The sequence below is a fragment of the Carassius carassius genome, chromosome 49 (genome assembly GCF_963082965.1).
Source record: "Carassius carassius chromosome 49, fCarCar2.1, whole genome shotgun sequence".
Classification (NCBI taxonomy): domain Eukaryota; kingdom Metazoa; phylum Chordata; class Actinopteri; order Cypriniformes; family Cyprinidae; genus Carassius; species Carassius carassius.
The window spans coordinates 15,943,512-15,964,688 of record NC_081803.1 but is presented as its reverse complement, the minus strand read 5'-3'; the positions used below and the strand labels follow the sequence as shown (position 1 = coordinate 15,964,688).

Genomic DNA, 21,177 nt, shown 5'->3' with positions numbered 1-21,177 from the left:
ACATATTTTAAAATGTATTACTGTAAGAAAGTACACACTGACCTAACAGACATCAATTTATAAAACAAGATTATTTAGAATTATAATTACACAACTTTCAAAATGTTACTTTACAGGTCTTTCTTTTTACTATCCTGATTGCAGTTTAATTTATAATTACTGTAACTGTCCTGTTACAACTGTATTTTTTTCTAACTAGTTTTCTAACTAGAAAAACTGTCTTGATTGAATGTGTAAACGATAAAATGTGTAAACTCAGACTTTTATGAAATAAACTTAACTCTTACCCGTGCTTCCCGTTCTTCATTCGCCATGCTGGATTACTGATGTAAAGTATTAATTTCTGTTCTAATTAATCCATATTGCGCAAAAGGTGCGCAGAATCGTGCTCCTTGAATGCACTCTCAGTGGCTTATGATATGATTGATTGAATGGTAAGCTCGCATCTGATTGGCTAAAAAGTACGACAGACCCACGTGGGAAGAGAGCTCCGCCAGGAAAGTCTCAAAAACACACACACACACAAATCCGAGTTGATTCATAGTAAATGACGATTTGTACATTCAGACACTCATACATTTCAAACATTCAAAGGTTTTTGTGCACAGTTGTATATCTACAAATTGTTTTTTGCATTTGTGAAATGTTTTTTCTAAATATATAATTTTATTTTGCGCTTGTGAATTGCTTTTTGTGAATATATATTTTTTTTCACTCATGTTAATTTTTTTTTGTGTATATACTTGAATTAGGTTTCATGCATGTGAAATTGTCTACGCATGTGTGAATCGTGTTTTTTGCGTGAATTATATTTGAGACTAATCTGCTTCTATATTCCTCTGCATAAATCATGTTTCTTTGTCATATCAGAGCAAAGACGTAACTCACTAGGTATGTCTGGGGATACCTAGGCCTTTACTGTGTGTTGAATGTGTCACCTCTCCCAGTTAGAGTATGTCATTGATTTAGTAAAGGAACAGCATGCACTCACACCTGTGGATTGCATGCGTCAAAAATACATCAAGGAATGCCAAAAATTGTTGGCCCAGTTACTCAATTTCTCCGTGATAATGTGACTCAGAATAGCTTGGGGCGTTAGTTCTTTGATGATGTCATCCCCACTCAAACAACATTCAGTCGTTTCCCTCAAAAACTGTATTTAGTCTCCCTTTTTTTGTAAAAAAAAAAATAAAAAAAAATAAATACAAAGAATATTAAACAGCTTATATTAAAGTTATAAGAATTAGTTTGGCCCCCTGAACGTTCACCATTTTATGAAATGTGAAAGCACCTTTAACTGATTTGTTGTATAAAAAGCGCTACTTAGTTCACCAAACCATGACAAGATATTAAGATAAATAGGCAGTCGTTGGCCTTGATCGTTATATTGTTCGCTTGAGCACAAGCAAACAGGATTCGTTGAGTGCTCGTTGGGTGATGGAGGAAAACTTCGAACCGGTTTATCAGGCTCTGGCCCGGGTGGAGAACATAAGAACCGCCCGCAGACTCCGGCAGTAGGTCACAATCATGATTCATCTCATCATCGCTGGTGTGCTTGTCGCAGCTCTTTATGTTGTCTTGGTGGAGACGCTCTTTAAGAAGTCTAAATGTAAAGGAACCACTGATATGACCGGGAAAACGGCAATTATTACAGGTGAGGTTTTTGATAAACATTCAAATCACCTCTGGAAATGGACACGTAGCATTCTCTTCTATAGCCTATATGACGTGGGACGCTGTGCCGGCGCGTGGTTTAGTTTTGGTCATTAGAGATGTTTGGTTTGATGTTTCAGGCGGAAATACTGGTATCGGTAAGGCCACAGCTTTAGATCTGGCAGGTCGTGGAGTAAGAGTCATTCTGGCCTGCAGAAACCAGAAGAAAGCAGAGTCAGCTATAAATGACATCAAAAAGGTGAGGACCATCACTTCTTACCACTGATTCAAGAGTTATGAGTGTTTATTGAAGCAGTGTTTGTTGTTCAGGCCACAGGAAGCAATGAGATCCTGTTCATGGAGCTTGATCTTGGAAGCCTCAAATCTGTGCAAGCTTTTGCTAAGAACTTCCTCAAATCTGAGTCAAGACTGGATCTGCTCATAAACAATGCAGGTAAGCAAAATCCTCAAAACGGTTTCAAATCAGAATGTAAACAAATATGGGAAACATAAAAGTTAGGCCAACTTGATTGACCGATATCTGAATACTACAGGGAACATGTGGCACTGTATTCAAAGGTTTTTTTATGTTTAGGTCTTGTGGCAGATGGAAGAACCGAGGATGGTTTTGGCGTAGAGTTTGGAGTAAACCATCTTGGTCATTTCCTGCTCACGTGTCTTCTCCTGGACCGTCTGAAGGAGAGTCCTGCTGCTCGCATCATCACTCTGTCCTCCATGGCCTATCGCTGGGGCAAGATTGATTTTGATTCTCTTGTCGCTACCAAAGACCTGGGGTCAGGGAGATACAGCTGGCAGTTCTTCCAGGCCTACTGCAACAGCAAACTCTGTAATGTCCTGTTCACTCACGAACTGGCCAAGAGACTGAAGGGCACGAATGTCACCTGCTACAGTGTGCATCCAGGTAAATTATACTTTTAAGAAATAAAAAGTTGAAGTTCTGTTTTTTACCTACCCTCATGTTATTCAAAATCCGTATGAATTTTTTTCTCATTCGTTTGTACATCATTCAAATTCCTCTTTTTGCGTTCCACAAATAAAGAGTCATACAGGTTTGGAATGTCACAGGCTTCAATGTCACAGTGTTTTAGGAAGTTCATATTCATTTTTGAATGTTCACATTCACTAAAGAATGAACGTTTTCAGTGTGTTACTTTCCATTTCTTTGTCATTATTTATGAAATTGACTAGCAATTTCTAAGCAAAAATAGTTTCAATACCACATTTTTTGATATTAAAAGAAAAGGTCATATTGAAATTTTGGCAATATTTAGCTGTCAAACAAAGGTATATTATCAAGGCATACACAAGTCACTTTCAAACCAAGCAGCTTTCTGTTGGCCAACTACTTATATAGTACAGTCATATTTGCCACTGTTTGCCAATATTTAACATATGTTAAATATGACCATATATTAACAGAAGCGCCATCCGAAAGCTCATACTGTCTAGTAGGTACTACTTTTGGTTTGAAACTTAGTAGTATAAATTAAATTCTGATGTACCACATCTGTCACCATCACATGACCTACCAGAATCAGTTGTCACTTGAGTGCCATTAACATCTTTTTGTTTATTAATCATGAATACACACTTATTTGTTCATAAAACCAGAAGGTTTACAACCAACTGGAGGTGCTGGTATGCAATACCACATTCCTGGTGGGAATGAAAAAAATAATTTAAAATTATCAATAATGAGATGATTGATAATGACATGATGAATAGTTAATGAGACCCATAGTTTTTGTGTATAGTTTTGCATGTGAATTCCAGATCAATCATCTGGAATGTTCAGAGCCATTTCCTGTTTTTTGATAAACCTTCTGTGCTGAATCACCAATTAGTTGTTCAGCTGGGTTAAACAAATACATAATATTGTATGATCCCTTTTGCAGGTGTTGTAAAGACTGAGCTCTCCCGCCATGTGAGTCTCTGGCAGAAAGTGTTCATAGAGCCAGTGGCTAGACTGCTGTTCCTGGACCCAAAAACTGGAGCCCAAACGACTCTGCATTGTGCTGTACAGGAAGGAATCGAGCATTTCAGTGGACGTCATTTCTCATGCTGCGCTGTGGAGAAAGTTAGTGCCAAAGCTAATGATGACGCAGTGGCCAAAAAGCTTTGGGAAGTCAGTGAACGACTGAGCGGTCTTTCATAAAACCAGAGAAACTGTTTTATTTCTGGTGGCTGGAGACTATCTGTGAACTTTATCCCTAAAGGGGTGAAAAAGTATGAAGTGATGAAACTGATTGTGGCATTTATTATTATTATTATTATTTTTTTATGGATGGACAATTATTTTACAAGGTTTAGAGTGTTTTATTTGTATGTTTACATGGACTGCTATATGCTGGTATGAGTTTTTTACTGTATTAAAGTATCTAATGAAATCTGTCATCCTTGTTGGTTCTTTATTGTAAGAAATCTGTAAACTTAAATTATATGATGTCAAAACGCAAATGTGAGCAATATAGTCAGGTTTCTTGACACACATGCCAATCCCCAACTAAATTAAATTCAGATAACCTTACCTTTTGTTACATATTGCAACAAGTCATAATCTAAGTATGAAAGCTTATCTAAATTGTGAGATGAAAGTTTATTATTATTATTACTTAAGAAATTGACAGCACTAATTCATGAACATCCCAAACGATGACTTCGTCACTTAATATAGCATGTTAATCGAGGTCAAGTGTAAAATCACCTTAAAAACAAGCTATTTTTCTTTTTGGATGTAAATCATATCCCAAGCAGGTTTGTCTAGGTCTAGTTAGCAGAACACAAAGTGATCTTAGTGTTCTCTATAAGTAAACCCCACAAGCATTTGACCTGTGCTCACCTGTACAAGTGCATGTGTCTTAAACACACGTTCTGCTAGAGAATGAAACAAATATTTGTATAACCTAAATGAGGTTAGAGGGTTTAGTGAGTTTGTGACTTCATGCTAAAGCTAAAATCCGCTTAGGCCCCAATCAGGCAGAACGTGTTTTCAAGTTTTGAAAGTACAGGTCAGTCATTGTGGTCAAAATCAGGTAAAAGAAACAATATAAATACTGTTCAGTTTCTTGCACTGACCGATCATTTCTTGTCTTTACACATCAATGTATCATCACGAGCCGCAGGGTTTAATTTGGTTTTGTTTGTGTATGTTTTTTTTTTAGTTTTATTGTATGTTTAAGCCATGATTCCCATCCACTCACATTATAAGAGTGTTAGACTGCAACGGTTTGACTTACAAATCTTGGTTTGTCTTCTACAGAAGAAACAAAGTCACCTACATCTTGGATGTCCTGGGGGTAAGCAGATAAAAATCACATTTTCATTTTTGGGTGAACTATCCCCTCAGCAGCAGAGTGGAATGTATTTATACAGAAAAAATAACTAGAAGTGAATAACACCGGAAGCAACACACAAAAGTTAAAAATGGCCCCACCCGCCCGTTTAAGGGTGTTACAGAAACTGAACAATTACATTTATCCAATTCACAATGTGTGTTGACTGAAATTATTTAACAGAAAAGGGTATCGTGGCAGCCTCTGTACAAACATTATGAACAACATGAAATCTGACAGGAATTAATCCGTGCACCTTCCGTTTTATATTTAATTTTAATTAATGTTTATTTTATTTCAAGTAACACATTTTTCTTAATGTTTTTAGGATTAGTTAGATGTAATAACACTAGGCCACAGTGTTTCAGTTGTTAAATAAAGCTAAAACATTTCTAGAAATCATTTTTAGCATAAAACATAATATTTAAAATAGCTTTCATACCTTGACATAAGGTTGGAAATGTAAGAAGAAAAGCACACAAATATGAAAGACAAATTCAAATTAGAAAATTTGCCTTGGAATCTAACTGAAAATAAGTAAAAGTTCAAGTACTAAAATTACTAAAACAAAAATAAAATAAAAAGTCCATCTTAATAGAAATATTTTAGAAAAAAAAATGAAATGATAAATGCTCTTAAAATTACTAAACATTGAAAACTGAAAATATACAAATAAAAGCTGAGTCAAAATATGTACTAAAATAGTATATAAATATGAAAATAATGCCGGTAGGCTAAAAAGTTAGATTTTTTTTCTTTAGAAAAAAATTAAAGTTTATTTGAAAGAAGTTCAATTAATAAATGCAAATATTGTGTCTTTTTATTAATCAACATTTTAAAGACAATCATGTAGTGAGATGAAAAAATCACAAAAAATGTTATCATGTGAGCTTTACTATAAAGCTTTATGGTTTGCTGTGGTGCTCTGTGTCTTACTGATAGCCATTTAAAGTGGGACAGCTACAGAATATAAACACTGTGGGTGGACAAACAGTTTGATCCAGAGCTGACAAAGACACCTGGTGGTAAGAAACAGCTATTACAGAACATATTTTAGCACTGAACACAGGCTTGCTGTAAACATGAACACAGAAACTTTTTCAATTTGGCCATTGTTCTCCAGCAGTATGTGTATAGACCTGCACATTCATGCTCTTGTGTGTTCCTGCACTCTCTAGTCTGCATAGATCCTCCATTAATACTGCGGGAAAGATGCCCACTGCGCCCAGAGCCCAGAACCCATCAGCTTCTTGGTTGTATTTGCTGAGAATGTAAATAACAGCTCCCTTTGGGGAAAGACAACTCGTCCTCTGTCTGAGCCTCATAGGCATACAGAGCCCTGGCCAGATTTATGGCTGTGCAAAAGAGGAACAGAGCAGAAAATGTAGAGTTTTGTTTGTTAAATTATATTAACCATTTAGTACTAGCAATGTAAAAAACTATAAACTAGCATTATTTCATATATTATACTATAACCAGTGGTCTTACCGCTGCCATGACTGTTCGGGCTCCTCTGGGAGAGTGTGTCTATTTCTGGCTCTTGTTCTCCCAAAGTGCTGGAAGTGTGTGATTGGGTGTCCATGCTGGAGAAAGACTGGAGCATCCTCAATAGAGAGCTGGAAGTCAGGAGTTGCAGGTATTTCTCCGGCACATAGCCCACCTGCCCTGCTCTGTTCCTAGCCTAAATGGCAACATCATAATTGGCATCTAGTTAAGGGGTTTTCAAACCTTACATGCCCCAACAAGATGTTAAATGGTCAGTAGAAAATTAGAGATATAAAAAGACAAAGTGTTTTTAAAAGAACTTAATTTAAACACAATATGTATATAGTTTGTGAAAATATTTTTATGAAAAATGCTAGATATTTCAATTATTTTGTTTTTATTTAGCAATTGTTTTATTATAATGCTATTTATAGTTAAACTTCTAATTATAATGCACGCGCGCACACACACACACACGCACACACACACACACACACACACACACACACACACACACACACTACTGTTCAAAAGTTGAAAGATCTTAAGATGTTTTATATATATATATTTTTACAAATATGTATTTCTTATGCTCACCAAGTCTTTATCTAAAATAAAAATACATTTAAAACAGTAAAAATGTTATTCAACATAACGTTTTACATTTTTATGTATTTAAAAAAATTATTTATTAAAGTAGTATTTATTAATTTTTTAAAAAGAAATGTATTCCTGTGATGCAAAGCTGAATTCTGAGCATCATTCAGTGTCACATGTTCCTTCAGAAAGCATACAAATATGCTGATATGCTGGTCAAGAAACATTTATTAATATCAAATGTTGAAAAAAGCTTAATTTGTTTTGTGGAAACCATAATTGCTTTTTCAGGATTCTTTGATGAATAGAAAGAACAGCATATATTTGAAATAGTAATATAATATTGTAATATAAATATTCTTACTGTCTCCGTTGATCAATTTAATGCATCCTTGCTAAACAAAAGTATTAATTTATATGAAAAGTAGGCTAATTAGTGAAAATTTTAAGTTGTGAAATTAGGTTATATAATTAATACATACGTATAGGAATTTAAAAAGCAGTGTAACTCGACCTCAGATCCTCCAGCTCTCATTCTACATCTAACTGCAGTGATAATGATCAAAATTTGGTCAACTGTCACTTAGTTAAACTTATTCTACCTTCATCATCGTAAAATAATCACACAAAAAAAGCCCTTCGTCACATGATGTTTGGGAAATGAGGCCATCTAGCGGTGGGTGTATGTAAAAACAAAGTGGGACACTTACCCAATCAAATTTAAATTCAATATCAGAAATAATAATATATATATTTTAAATAATAATAATAAGCAGTGGTAGTAGTAATATTGCATTATGTGTTTATAATATTAATATAATATATAATATTTATTCTTGTTTATTGTATTATTGGGTCATTATTTTAAAGACATTTTATGGTCATGCATTGCAATAAATACATTTCTAGAAGTACACTGGTACTAAATGTGTTACTAGCTGTTGGTGAAAAGGTTGACACTTTTAAAACCACCTGGGAGTGTTTACTACAGATTAAGGGTAATTCCCGATTCAGAAAAATGGCAGTGCCATGCAGTGATGACTTAGTTACTAATTACAGCTCTCACAGCTTCTGTTAAAAACAGATTAAGTGGCTTGATTTGACTACTAAAATTACTCTGTTTTTGCTGGATGTAGCCAAAGATGAGATAAAGGTGTGCATGTGAACATGATGTGCTACCGTATGCCTATCCACAGAATTACAAAATCTTTTTAGAACGTCTTTGTTGTGACTTCTCCAGACAGGAATTATATGTTCATGAAGACATTAATCTTAATTCAAATCAAAAAAATGCAACAGGTGCATTTTAGAGCTAATGTTAGTGTGATTAAGATGAGTGTGCTTCAGTATGCCTATTTAGCATTCAATCTGAGCAAGAAGACTGTTAACAGGCTAAACTGTATAAAACACAATAACATGAAGTAGAGAATGAGAAACACAGGAAAGAATTTCAATATTCCACTTACAACCGGTACAAACTCACATGGTGCTGTAATCTGAGATTACTGGTGAAGTGAAGCTTCACTTTGGCCTGTTAAAAGGATTAGAGGAAGAGTCATCAAACTATTCAAGCACTACAAAACCCCCTTCGACTGCCTACAGTCAGTCATCGCTCACAAACAAACAGGCATATCAAACAAGCACAACAACACTAGGAGTATAGCTGTTGTTCCTGTAGCAGTTGACAGATCAGGCCCAATGGCTCTGCTCAAATCTGGCTGGCTCCGGAGACAGTGTAAGTATATGATTCTTATTTATATATGTTTATTTAAAGAGTTTCCTAATCTTCTCAAGGTATCTCTGAAAATTAGAAGTAGTTCAAATTTTAGCACCGAAAGATTAAGGAAGATTTAGATATATTCTTTGAAATTATATATTTCAAAGAGTGCTCCAGAAGGTTTGTAATGACACTCGGGTCCTGTTTGCAGTAATCCTCTTAAGGTCAGTGTTACAGTACAGTACAGTAGCTGTTAGTTTTGGACCCCAGGTTGTTTTGTGTTAACCTAGAGAGACTCCAATGCTTTACTTTTAAAGCATTATAGATGCCGATAGGGTTACATTAAAAAAAAACATGTTTTAAACTTTGTTATTTAAATCTGCATTAGTGCTGTCTTGGTGTTTTGGATGTGAATGACTCAGAGGTATTGAACGGACATATTGATTGAATGATTCAAAGTTTTATTTGTAATACTCGTAAAGATCTTTTAGCCAAATGCTTTAACCTAAAGAAAGAATACATTTTGAATAAATCAATAAGCAAATCTGCACATAATCAAAAGATTCAGTTCACAGGGATGAATACAATGTTCAAGTTCTAGCTAGCTTGTAAGGCTCTTTGGGGATGAGTGTTAGTTTGGTAATGTGACTGTCAGTTCCCAACCGCTTAGTATCTAAGAATCGATTATAAAAGGATTTTGGAAAAGAAGCCTACAGTAGTTTGCTTCTTTATATGTATTGCCTGTCCTACAAAAGACTGTGGAAATGAAGACATATTCAGTCATATTATGGATTTTTATTAATATTTTATTGAAACTTTTCACAGCTTCAGTCCTCAAACGCTGGAAGTTGAACTGGTGTGACCTGTGGATAGATGGGAGCTTTGTTTTCTATAAAACTGAGTCCAGAAGAGACTACGAGACCAAAGTGAATCTGAAGGCCACCTGTGTGAATGTGAAGTCTGGACTGGAGTGTCCAAGTAGGAAGGAACTTTTTCAACATTTCAAGTTATTTGGTCGTGGAGAAAGTGCATGTGCATGGTATGAAATATGTTAACAATGTTTTAACAGATAGTGTCTTTGTGAGCAGATGTATGTCCACCTGAGAGTCACCCCAGAGAGAATCTGCTGGTTGTTTATCTGAGGCGTGGTAATATGCTGATCCTGTGTGCCAACAGTGAAGATGAGGCACTGTAAGTCTTGACATTTTAGCTTAACCCCTCCCACAACACATGAAGCCCTTTCGTCGCAAATTTATTTCCATTCTGTTACTTTTCAGGGCCTGGAAACTCACACTCATGGAGGCGAAAAGAAATCCTGTGAGTGTTATCTTTTACGTGCAGGATGGTTTTCTGTTTATTGTAATAAACGTTTTATTTTTTATATATAATTTTTTCACTCTCATAGGTTTTCACATACAATCCCTATGACGATACATACCAAACCGTTCCAGTTGACAGTCATAATGCAGTATACATCATGCCAAGTACAGGTAGTGGAGGTAATTATACAAACACATCATTCATTCTGCAGAAAGCACAGAGAAAGGGCTATTGCCACTTTGTGTTTCTCTATACATTGATACATTTCATTGTTTTAATTTATAGCAATTTATAAATTATAATTACAACCATTTTATGATTATTTCATTCATTTCCTTACGGCACACTTTGCTGCTACTTTAAAGCTAAAACTATTTAATTGAGAAAAATAGGAAAATTAAAGGAATAGTTCACCGAAAAAAAAAAAAAAAAAATTTCTGCAAATGTACTCACCCTCAAGATATCCAATATACACAATAGATGAGTTTGTTTTTTCAACCTAACGGATTTGGAGACATTTAGCATTACATCAGTTGCTCAGTGCTCACCAATGGATCCTCTGCAGTGAGTGGGTGCCGTCAGAATGAGAGTCCAAACAGCTAATAAAAAGTAATCTCCTCTGAATCAGGAATGAAATATGCAAAAAACATGGAGTCATGTGGATTACCTGTTGTTTATTGTGATGTTTTGATCAGTTGTTTGGATTCTGACGGCACCCATTTACTGCAGAGCATCTATTGCTGAGCAAGTAACTGTGCTGAATCTTTTATATGTATTTTTTGTTTGTTTTAAATGTAACAGTTTATTACCACTTTGAACTTAAATTTGAACTCCTTGATTTTCAGTGGTCTTATTGATTCCCACTGTAGAAACTGTTTCTTAAACAAAGAAACATTTAACCAGGGATGAACTTCTAATCTAGATGTGCTTCCCTGCAGGGACTCAGCATGTCTGGGTACACAGAGACACTTGTTACGACAATTTTGGAGAGCAGATCGCTTTGGGCCTCCTGGCTGGAATGGCTGCAGGTGCAGCAATGCGTTCTCTTTTATGGATGCCCTTCTGGTTCTGCTGAGGACCAGTCAGACCTCCAGCAGACTGAGAGAACAGACTGGAAGCCGTCCATAATGCTCAGCCATAGCAAATGCTCCTGTTCCTGCATATGAATATGTAAATATGAGAATAGCTGCAGCCGTTTTAAACTCAGTGGGCATTAAGTGGTTAATCAGTGTCTAAAGGAGGGATTCTTCTTTTTTCATTGTTTACAGTTCGTTTGAATATCTATAAAACTAAATAATAATTATGCACAGCTAATGACTGTTTTTTTTCTTGCGGTAATGATTCTGCTTTGTGTATATTGTACATGTACTGTAGAGCTTTGCAAACTTTCTCAGGGTTTTGTCCATTATTATGTTCTTTTTCTCAAGACACAAGTTCTCCTATCAGTATTTATAAAAAGTTCCAAGATTTTTCTAACTCTAAAACACTAAACCCCAAATTCATTGTTCCATAGCATGAGATTAGGAAGTGATCATCAAGACTGTTGAAAGCGCTTCAAATGAGAATCTTGCAAAACTCTTCTTACAAAAGAATATGATGCTGAAGTAGCCAACAAAAGCTGAATATGTTGATCAAGCCTTTGAAATACCTCAGTAATGAAGGCCTGATTATGAAATCAGTTCTCATGTCTGACCACTAGAGGCAGGCAGAACAGTATTTGCATTTGGCCTGTGTACGCACTATGCTACCTTGCCAGTATAAGTTATAAACTTAATATTGTTGTGCAAAATAAAACACTTCTATTACATACAGAATTATATTAGATGGCATTTAAATTTTTGGTGTTAACAATTAAAACTCCTGCATATTTAACAATGTCATCCAGAAAAAACAAACAAAAAACACTGTTAAATACAAGATTTTTATTAAGGATGCCTCAAGCTTCTGATAATTTTATTCAGTGCAAATAATGAGCATTGGTGTCAAGCAGTGTTGCCAGACGAAACTGGTTAAAATACATTTGAAATGAATGAGACCATTTTAAGAAAACAACCAAACAAAATACACAAACTGCACTATATCATAAAAACATTTAGATCAGTCTGGGGACAAATTTACCACTATACATAAAAAAAATAATAATAATAAATTGTGGCAGGTGCTTAGACCAGAATATCTAAATGCCTCCATCTACAAATTTTGACAAAACAAACAGTGTTTAAAAACTAAAAGACATAACAAATAAATATTAGGGTTCATGCCACGAATCAAACCATATCTAGTGTGTTATTATTACAACAATTAAAACTTTACAATGCTTAAAAAAAAACATGGAAGCCCCATAAAACAAACCATCAAAGGCAATGTCTGCATATTATCTGTTAAACTTGATCTGATACTTCCCTTAATATACATTATATTTCTTTGCAATAAATGTAATTCTCTTTGACTAAGCTATTGGCTTTCTAATGCTCAAAATAACAAGAAAAGAAAAAAAAATTAAATGGCATCTAAGGAGTGAGAAAAAAACCCCTGCAATGTTTCAGAGTTGTCTGAGCTAAAAGCAGCACTTGTTCCTCCAAAAATCCAAAAACATTTATTTTTACACTTTTCTTTCTTCCTTATGAAGAAGTCATTAGCAACGTCTCAGATGTAAAGCCCCATAGCCACATATGATGAGATCTACACTTGGATATTTCCAAAAACACTAGCAAACATTTCTTCCATCTCTGCACCGTGAATCTGGACAATACTTATCAAGTCCTTGCATAATCAAATATGGATATCCTTCTCACATTAGTTCTTTAATTTCATTTATTTATCTTGTTTTGTTCCTATTCACGTCATTATTACAGTAATAGAAGTATTATTTCACATAAAACGAAACGTGGACAAAAACAACACTTTATAAAAAGTGTTTTAAAAGAGTGAAAACCCAAATCACCACAAAAGGTGTAACAATTAACAGAAACAAATAATAGAAAAGCAACAGCATACACCTACACATTGTGCTATCGAATTTAAAGTCATTTGAGTGGGCCAGTGGTAACCACGGTAACTAGGGTGACGGACAGGTAGTGTTCTACTCCCTCCAGGTGGGCGGAGCTTCTGCAGAATATCCAGAGAGATGCTGAGTGCGACTAAGAGCGTCTGAAAGAGCGTCAATAAGAGACACGGCACAGAAATGTAGACTAAATCCTCAGCATGAACAGCCGCCTTCGCTGACCGGCAGCTCTGGCGGCTTTTCCAATTTTATGTCAATCACTGAAAGAAACTGAATTAAGGAAATATACAAAGTTTTCGTGGTGTGATTACAGATGGACAATTAAGTACTAAAACAAGTGATTGCAAGTGTGTACATATCTAAGTTTATGCACATATTTGTGTAGGATACTGTCTTCTCTGCTCTTGTCTTGTGTGCTCTCCATACCAGGAAGAGCTGCTGCTACACGCCGGAAAAGCTAGACGAGACAAACACAAGCCCCATTATTAAACTCTCACACCAGGATCAGAAAAAACAAGCAGTGTGTGGGGGTGTTTGCATTCAGAAAAGTTGAATATTTAATCATCTGGATGTCATCTTCTAAAGACACTGATAATGAGTGTAAAGTTCAGTAATGCTGTTTTTGAATAATCATGCAAATATAATTTAATAAATCATTAAAGCACATATTTCTACTTTTGATTTAAGTCAAATCTGGGTCACACTCACCTGTTTGACGTTGTATCCGGCTTTAGCGCTAGTTTCAATAAACATTACATTCAGTTCTTTGGCTTTCCTCTCTCCTTCCTCAATAGAAACTTGCCTGAAATTATCCCCAAAACATATGTAATCATTAAGATTTGCCTACTTCCGATATTTTGCTATTTTGAGCAGATTTATAGAATATTAGTACTAGTTTGTTTCATTTTTTTTAAAAAGGTGCTTTTGTCAACATATGAATTTCTGTTTAGTAAATTTTATGTAAATATTGCATAAAAAATTTTTTTATCACCTTAACCTAAATTTTGGGGTCTGTAAAATTTTGTGTTTTAGAAAAAGGCTGTTATTCTCAACAAGGCTGCATTTATTTAATCAAAAGTGCAGTAAAAACAGTAATATTGTGAAAAATTATTACAATTTAAAAATCACTGATTTCTATAGTAATCTATTTTAAAATGTAATTAATTCCTGAAATGGCAAAGCTGAATTTTCAGAAGCCATTCATTCAGTCTTCAGTGTCACATGATCCTTTCAGAAATCATTCTAATTTGCTGATTTGCTCCATAAGAAACAATATTATGAATGTTAAGTTTTTTTTGCATGAAACCATGATGATTTTTTTTTCAGGATTCTTGTTCAAAAGGACAGACTTTATTTGGAATAAAAATAAAATAAATGACTCTTTATCAATTTAATGCACCCTGGAATATATATCATATATATATCATTACCAAACAACCATTTAAACATACCTTTTATCTGCAAGGTCTGTTTTGTTTCCCACCAGCATGATTATGACATCACCTCCCCGTTCTGTTCGGACATCATCGATCCATTTAGTGGTCTGCTGGAATGAGTTGACATCTGTCGGGGGGGATTTCAGAAACACTGGGTTAATGATCAAGATGAGCCTCAGGGGGTCTATAGGGAATCCCAGGATCATACACAGAGAGACACAACACGAAGGGATAAAATAAGAAGAAAGAAAAGTGAGAGGTAAATAGCTGGAAGTGTCCATTCACATGAATGCGTCACAGGAACTTAGTCTGCAGAAAGAGTTAATCTGAAAAGAAATAGATAAAATAATCTTTCATTTACATCAACTACATTTCATCAATTTGTAAAATGGTCAAAGAATGCATACTTTTTTTATTAATAATTCAAATATTTTTATATGACCAAAATAAATTTTACAAAAAATCTATTTTTAGCAAATATAAAAATGCGTTGCTTAAAATAATGGTTTAAAAAGCAATGGTTGGATAAGTGAAAATGTTATTAGGGACTTACTTTTGAGTGTTGTGGGTGTAAAATTAACTTTTGGCCACAACTGCCAAAAATTTACTAGTTATTTATATTTTTATTCCCCATTAAACTGTACACTGATACATTTTCTGTCTTTAAGAAAATCGCATTACTTAGCCGTTTATATTGTTTCATTAGCAGCAACAGGAAAGTGTGAAACTGTTAACCTTTAAATGTGAATTTAAAAAAGGTGCCTACTGAAAAGGTGCACTGAATTGCAATTACAAAACGAAAAAAAAGTCACAAAAAAGAAGACAAAGAGAATGAAATCACATAGAAACACAAAGGATGTGAAACAGAAAGAGAGACTGCGTTGAGATGACAGACAGCTTTCCTCTTCCTTAAGTTTTCCTGCCGAGGATCCACACTCACTTGTGATGTCATAGACTACCACGGCAACTGTAGAGTCCCGGATATAGCTGGGAATCAGACTGCGGAAGCGCTCCTGTCCTGCTGTGTCCCAAAGCTGCAGCCGCACCTGGCCAAATATTTTAGCACCAGAGATCCAGCATAGAGAGAGAGAGAGAGAGGGGGGGGGGGGGGGGGGTGGGAGAAAGGGGAAGAGGAAGAGGTAAGAGGAGGGGAACTGGATGCACAGCGGGTCTCAGATACCTACTTGTGATGTCGTAAACTACAACAGCAGCAGCAGAGTCTCTGATGTAACTGGGAATGAGACTACGGAAACGCTCCTGTCCTGCTGTGTCCCAAAGCTGCAGCCTGATCTGTTTGATTGGAGAACAAACAAACGAAAAGAAGGAGAATAAAGGAAAAAAGGGGGAAAATGAAACATTCAAAGGAAAAAATATAGATAAAAAAGGAGTTGAATGAAATGTAAGAAATAAGGAAAAGCAAAGTGGACAAACATCTCAAGGGTTATGGTAAGGGTTAGGGTTGTGTTATGCCATCAAGCCCGCAGATCTTCAGAGTAAAAATTTCCAGCTCAAAACCCATCAAAAAGAACAATTCTTTACAGAAAGAAACACACACATATGAACAAATGACTAGAGAAAGAGAGCAAAAGAGACACAGCAGGGGGAAGAAGGCACAGGAGTTTCTTGTGGTGCAGTTTATGTTGGGTTTTTACAGACACATCACAATATAAATGTTCAAATTAATGTTCAACAAGGAAAATAAAACTAATGTCATAAGAAGAACCAAACGTTAATGTGTCAAATCAATTTAAATTATTTTCTGTAATAATAGTAATAGTTAACTAAAAGTAAATGTAAAGTAGAATGCATTACAATAAGTGTTTATTTATTCATTCAATCATTTATTTAACACCATATCAGCAGCAAAGGTTGTGTTCAGGTTATCAGCAACAAAGTTCATGCTAAAATTACTTTAATAAAATAAAAAATAAAAAAACAACTCTAAACAATGTAACAATATTGTTCTTACAACAGCATAAAAACCTTGCAGTTTGATTAAAATCAATATGTTAAATGCCTTTAAAATGTTTTTAAAAATGACATATTGTGCAGTCATAAAAAGAATTGACCAATGTAAACCAAACAAATCCCTCAGTCATCAATCAGTAGCATCCCAGACATTTAAACATTGGTAAAATTATTTTAGAGAACTTATATTTTTATAGATTTAATATATTTAAAACACTGAAAGGCATGTGCATTTACTGTTAGGAATAAAAAAAAAAAAGTACTTACTGTTCTGTCCTCAAGATACATTGTTTTCGACAAGAAATCGATTCCTATTGTGGCCTGAAAATAAAAGTAAGGAAACAAACCTTAAAAAATACACATTATACACATACATTAAAATGGGATAAAATACACTAATCCACGCATCTGATTAGAAACATCCAAACAAATCAGAACACTGTTTAAAGTTGCAGAGTCAGAAAAATCTTCACTCACCTGGTAGGTATTATCAAAACTGTCATACATAAATCTGGTAATCAACGATGTCTTTCCCACTGCAAAATGAAATCAAGAATTAAATAGTTACTATCAACATTACATTCTTGTGAAGTTGTGACCTTCCAATTTTTTTTTCAGAGACATTTCTGCATCAATGATTACTTTTATTGCCAATACATTTCCCTAGAAGGAAAAGATCCAACCAGTTACACAAATTAAATGTCCATTTCATGCAAGTCCATCCTTTGATACACCTCACATTTGAAACTTACATGCTGATAGATTTAATTTCAGATGCATAACTTTTAAAACAAAAAAATACTGAAGCAAAGGTCTGCATGAATGCACAAATCTGTCCAAATTTATTTCGGATTCACATCAGATTCTTCTCGCATGACTGAAACATGCAGGGCAATTTCAATAGATTAACCGAAAACTGCATGTGAAATAAACACATGCATTAGTGTCTATGTAAATATATGCAAACGGTTTGAATATTTGCAATGTTTTTTTTTACTATTCAAATTTTTTGACATCCAGCAAAAGTCCAAGCTATTTTTTCACGTTTAGTCTTATTAGAGTTTAAAAAAAAAATACTGCCACGTGATCTTATGCTTTATGCTGATAGCTAATTTACATAGAACCCAGTCCTGACTTGCTGTTGAATTCTGGGACCAGGGAATTTTTTTTTCTTGTTTTTTTTTTCTTACTAGCTCGAAATGAGATTGATAGGCCACCTGTGTCAGATATGTCAGAAAGAGGAACGGATCATCATACTGAGACTTCAGTGGTATCTATTAGTAAGTGTTGGTGTTTTTATCTTATGAAGACATGCAAGTTCTCCCGAGCTTTGAAATGCGTGTGTTCAATAGTAAGAAGATCCAGAACATTTCACCATGTCAGCAAAACACAGGGTCAGAGATGTGGATATCATATTTACACAGGCGACAGACAAAAATATTCTATGAAAAGAATGTGAAGTGCAGTTCAAGACCAGACTTTATGGTAACAGCCAATATTTACGGAATTTCAATGAAAAACCTTGGCTGATTTATGATAGTTAAGATTTCAATTGATATCACAAGTTATTTTTTGACATGTTTCAGTAAAAGTGTAAGCATATTATCAAATGTACAACAAATATGAACACATTCCAACACAAAAACACATACAAATATATAACGTTATACGTTGCAATATAATAAATGCACACACAGATAAGAGACAGGACCAGTAGGTTCGGCTCGGTTCGGCTCGGTTCGGTTCGACACTCACCGCTCTGTTCTCCCAAAAACACCAGCTTGAATTTGCGGAGCGGGTTGCCGAAATCTCCTGTTGCAGACATGCTGCCGGTTCCGCTGGGCCCAGTGTGAGTGAGAATTTGTTGCTATAACTATCAAAATGTTCTAAAGAAGAAAATAAAGCCGCTAGTATCCCTGTTGCTCTAATTCGGTTCAGTTAGACTCTCTGCGGGCCCAGTTCTGCGCTGCAACTTAACATGATAGTCAGAGGTGTGTTTGACAGCTGAGCTCAGCCTATAGCGTTTGAGGGAATACAAAGGCATCCGTCCATTCAACACATCGTTCTTGTCACATTAATGACACCATAGTGGATAATTAATTAGATCACACTGAAACTATTCATGTATTGTATCAATACCACTATCATTTAATTTATGCTCCTGATATTTTTGTAAATTTTGAGTATTGCAATACATTTCCTGTGATGTCTTTACGTTATAAAACGTACATTTAACAGGCTCGCTGAACTGATTCATTGGTATCCATATTCATATGTGATGTTTTTTTGCGTCCTTAAAACGTATTTGTTTGTGGAAATGAAATTATTTGTGTATGCACCATACAGTCTATGGTATGCACTGGACCGAGCGAGCGGAATGTTGTCTATATATGGAAACAAGGCGGGGCGCCAAACAAGTTAGGTTGAGTTTTGCAAGTGCCACGCCACGTCTCTATCCACTTGACTGTCCTGCATCATCGCGTTCCGTTAACCCTTGAGTGGGAGTTTGCCAGCCTGGCAATGTCAGGATTTAATCACTCTGTCGCTGCCAATTTTAAAATATGATACAATTATATGTAAACAGAGGATGCATTACACGCATGCTTGCTTTCTGTGTCAGGGGTTATTTATGATTATTATTAATTACCTAGAATAGGTTGAAATTTGGACAATTTTGTGTATTCTGTTTGTTTTTTTTGTTTTTGTTTTTTTTACTAATATTTCAACATTATAGTTTTTTTTCTCTAAGCGGAATAGTAACTTAATATCTTAACAAACTTAACACCGATTTCAACCGCAAAAGTGACGCTTCTGCTCCAGCAGGCGGCAGCAATGCGCCGGACGTGCGTCGATTCACCTGCTGAAACCCGTGAAGAAGATCAGTCGCAGTACAAGTACATGCGCCTCTCGAAACCCTTCACGGATTTTGGCTATTTATCTTTAAACTACCACTGAATTAAAATATTAGCGTGAAACAATGAACACTTTACTGAACAAGGTGCAGTATTTAGAGTATGGCATCTCAGTTGTTGGTGTATTGCAGTGGTTTATGCTGTTGACATGAGCCAAGGTCGTAGAGGAAGAGCAAACCAATGTTTTTTTAATTAAAAGAAAAAAATTATTGTATTTCCAATCATAATTTTTTTGTGTGTGGTATTCTTTTGCTTCAGGTTTTATTGCTTCAGAACACACGGGCGCTGGTGTGTGCAGCATCATCGCTTCAGTAAGTGGCTTTTTATTGTTCACGTTAGATGCCTCATATTCGATATCTATCTATCTATCTATCTATCTATATATATATATATATATATATATATATATAATATCAAATATCAACCTATTCTACATTAGGTAATATATATATATATATATATATATTAGAAAGGTGATCTTTAAAGCTGATCATTGTTTTTGCTCTAATGTGACAGAAGTCAAGTGTTAACTACACAAATGCCATTGGGTAAGAGCATTACTTCTGTTATTATATGTTTCATTTTCACATATGTATGTGTGTACAAATATACGTAACTGACAGTAAGCAAATGATGTTTTTGTGTCTAACTAGGTGTTTTGCTGACTAACAGACATTATAGATCAATGCCCACACATGGTATTGGAAAATACAGACATCTTCTTCCAAAAGCATTGGTAAGACCTACGGTTTTGTCCATCCTCTGTGTAAAATGTTTTTATTACCAGTTAATAACATGTTCGAAATCAATTATTGTTACTATTCAGCCAAAGAAGAAGAAGGAGAGAGTTCAAGCGAAGCAGATCAAAGCGGCGACAGCAACAGAGTTTGGTGTGTTTAATGTGTGTGTTTCCGGTTATGACATGACTCTAGTGGAACACTATTCCCAATACATCCACAATCTCTGCAATCATTTGGACATCAGAGTCGATGAAAGGTGGGATAAAGTGTTTTTTTTTTTTTTTAAATATGCACCCAAACCAAAAACATTCTCAAGTTAATGTATTCTCAACTATATGTTATTTTACATCCTTGTAACTAATATTAGGTTGTGGTGACATTAATGAGTTCTCATTTTATGTTTTAAAGTTGTGCCCTGCCTACAAAAAGCACAGAGGTCATGGTGATGCAGGAGCAAGGCACTAAGATGTATGTAGATGCGGTCCTGAAAACCCATGAGCGTATTGTTCAGGTGAATGCTTTGAGCTTGTGTTTAGTCATATGACTAAGTTACGACATTGTTTGACTGAATGTAATTATTAATATAGGTGCCTGTAGCTATAACCAATTTATTGGTGGTTTGTTTTTAGATCAGTGAAATGAAGGCGACACTTTTTCCCATATTTATGGAAGTCATTCTGAAGAACCAGCCTGAGGGGGTGCGACTTTGTCTGAAGCAGGTCAGAAAATTACACCTTACACATATTGATACTGTTCTTATATTTATTTAAAATCTGGTCTGGCTGCATTTGACACTTCTATGTAACTGTAAGGCTTAATGTGTTTTTTATTTTGTTTGTTTTTCAGCACACAGAAGCAGATTATCAAGCCCGGTTCAAAACAAGACCTGAGCTTGAGGGGCTTCTCGCAAAAATTAATAATTAATACATTTAAAAATGTTTTTCTTATGAAATAACATGTCAGACAGTTATCTACCCCATGTATGCTGTAAT

The 21,177-nt window shown here is 35.1% G+C and overlaps 4 protein-coding genes across 6 annotated transcripts; 3 read left to right on the top strand and 1 right to left on the bottom strand.

The window, feature by feature from the left end:
• The first annotated feature begins 1,319 nt into the window (after positions 1–1,319).
• Positions 1,320–4,063, top strand: LOC132132075 (dehydrogenase/reductase SDR family member 13-like). The gene is made up of 5 exons (XM_059544311.1): positions 1,320–1,654; positions 1,794–1,912; positions 1,984–2,107; positions 2,249–2,575; positions 3,570–4,063. Exons 1-5 carry the CDS (start codon positions 1,528–1,530, stop codon positions 3,827–3,829), a joined length of 957 nt encoding a protein of 318 aa, XP_059400294.1. The 5' UTR covers positions 1,320–1,527; the 3' UTR covers positions 3,830–4,063.
• Positions 4,064–8,374: 4,311 nt separating this feature from the next.
• On the top strand, positions 8,375–11,439 carry LOC132132481 (pleckstrin homology domain-containing family B member 1-like). Its single transcript, XM_059544872.1, has 6 exons — positions 8,375–8,823; positions 9,631–9,783; positions 9,894–9,996; positions 10,083–10,122; positions 10,211–10,304; positions 11,064–11,439. The coding sequence occupies exons 1-6, from the start codon at positions 8,787–8,789 to the stop codon at positions 11,198–11,200; spliced, it is 564 nt and encodes a 187-aa protein (XP_059400855.1). The 5' UTR covers positions 8,375–8,786; the 3' UTR covers positions 11,201–11,439.
• Positions 11,440–12,061: 622 nt separating this feature from the next.
• Positions 12,062–18,530, bottom strand: LOC132132966 (ras-related protein Rab-6A-like). Of its 2 annotated transcripts, none has more exons than XM_059545596.1 (8): positions 18,289–18,530; positions 17,011–17,069; positions 16,801–16,854; positions 15,750–15,855; positions 14,581–14,692; positions 13,838–13,931; positions 13,520–13,586; positions 12,062–13,389 (listed from the first exon to the last, which is right to left on the bottom strand). In XM_059545596.1, exons 1-8 carry the CDS (start codon positions 18,356–18,358, stop codon positions 13,325–13,327), a joined length of 627 nt encoding a protein of 208 aa, XP_059401579.1. In that variant the 5' UTR covers positions 18,359–18,530; the 3' UTR covers positions 12,062–13,324. The 2 variants fall into 2 exon arrangements, with proteins under 2 accessions (XP_059401579.1, XP_059401578.1); XM_059545595.1 differs by lacking the exon at positions 15,750–15,855 and adding an exon at positions 15,506–15,611 and having other exon boundaries at positions 18,289–18,529.
• LOC132132964 (large ribosomal subunit protein mL48-like) lies at positions 17,718–21,111 on the top strand. Of its 2 annotated transcripts, none has more exons than XM_059545593.1 (8): positions 17,718–17,813; positions 19,704–19,756; positions 19,962–19,993; positions 20,099–20,181; positions 20,272–20,441; positions 20,594–20,696; positions 20,815–20,904; positions 21,032–21,111. In XM_059545593.1, exons 1-8 carry the CDS (start codon positions 17,733–17,735, stop codon positions 21,107–21,109), a joined length of 690 nt encoding a protein of 229 aa, XP_059401576.1. In that variant the 5' UTR covers positions 17,718–17,732; the 3' UTR covers positions 21,110–21,111. The 2 variants fall into 2 exon arrangements, with proteins under 2 accessions (XP_059401576.1, XP_059401577.1); XM_059545594.1 differs by lacking the exon at positions 17,718–17,813 and adding an exon at positions 19,327–19,531.
• The last annotated feature ends 66 nt before the right edge of the window (positions 21,112–21,177 follow it).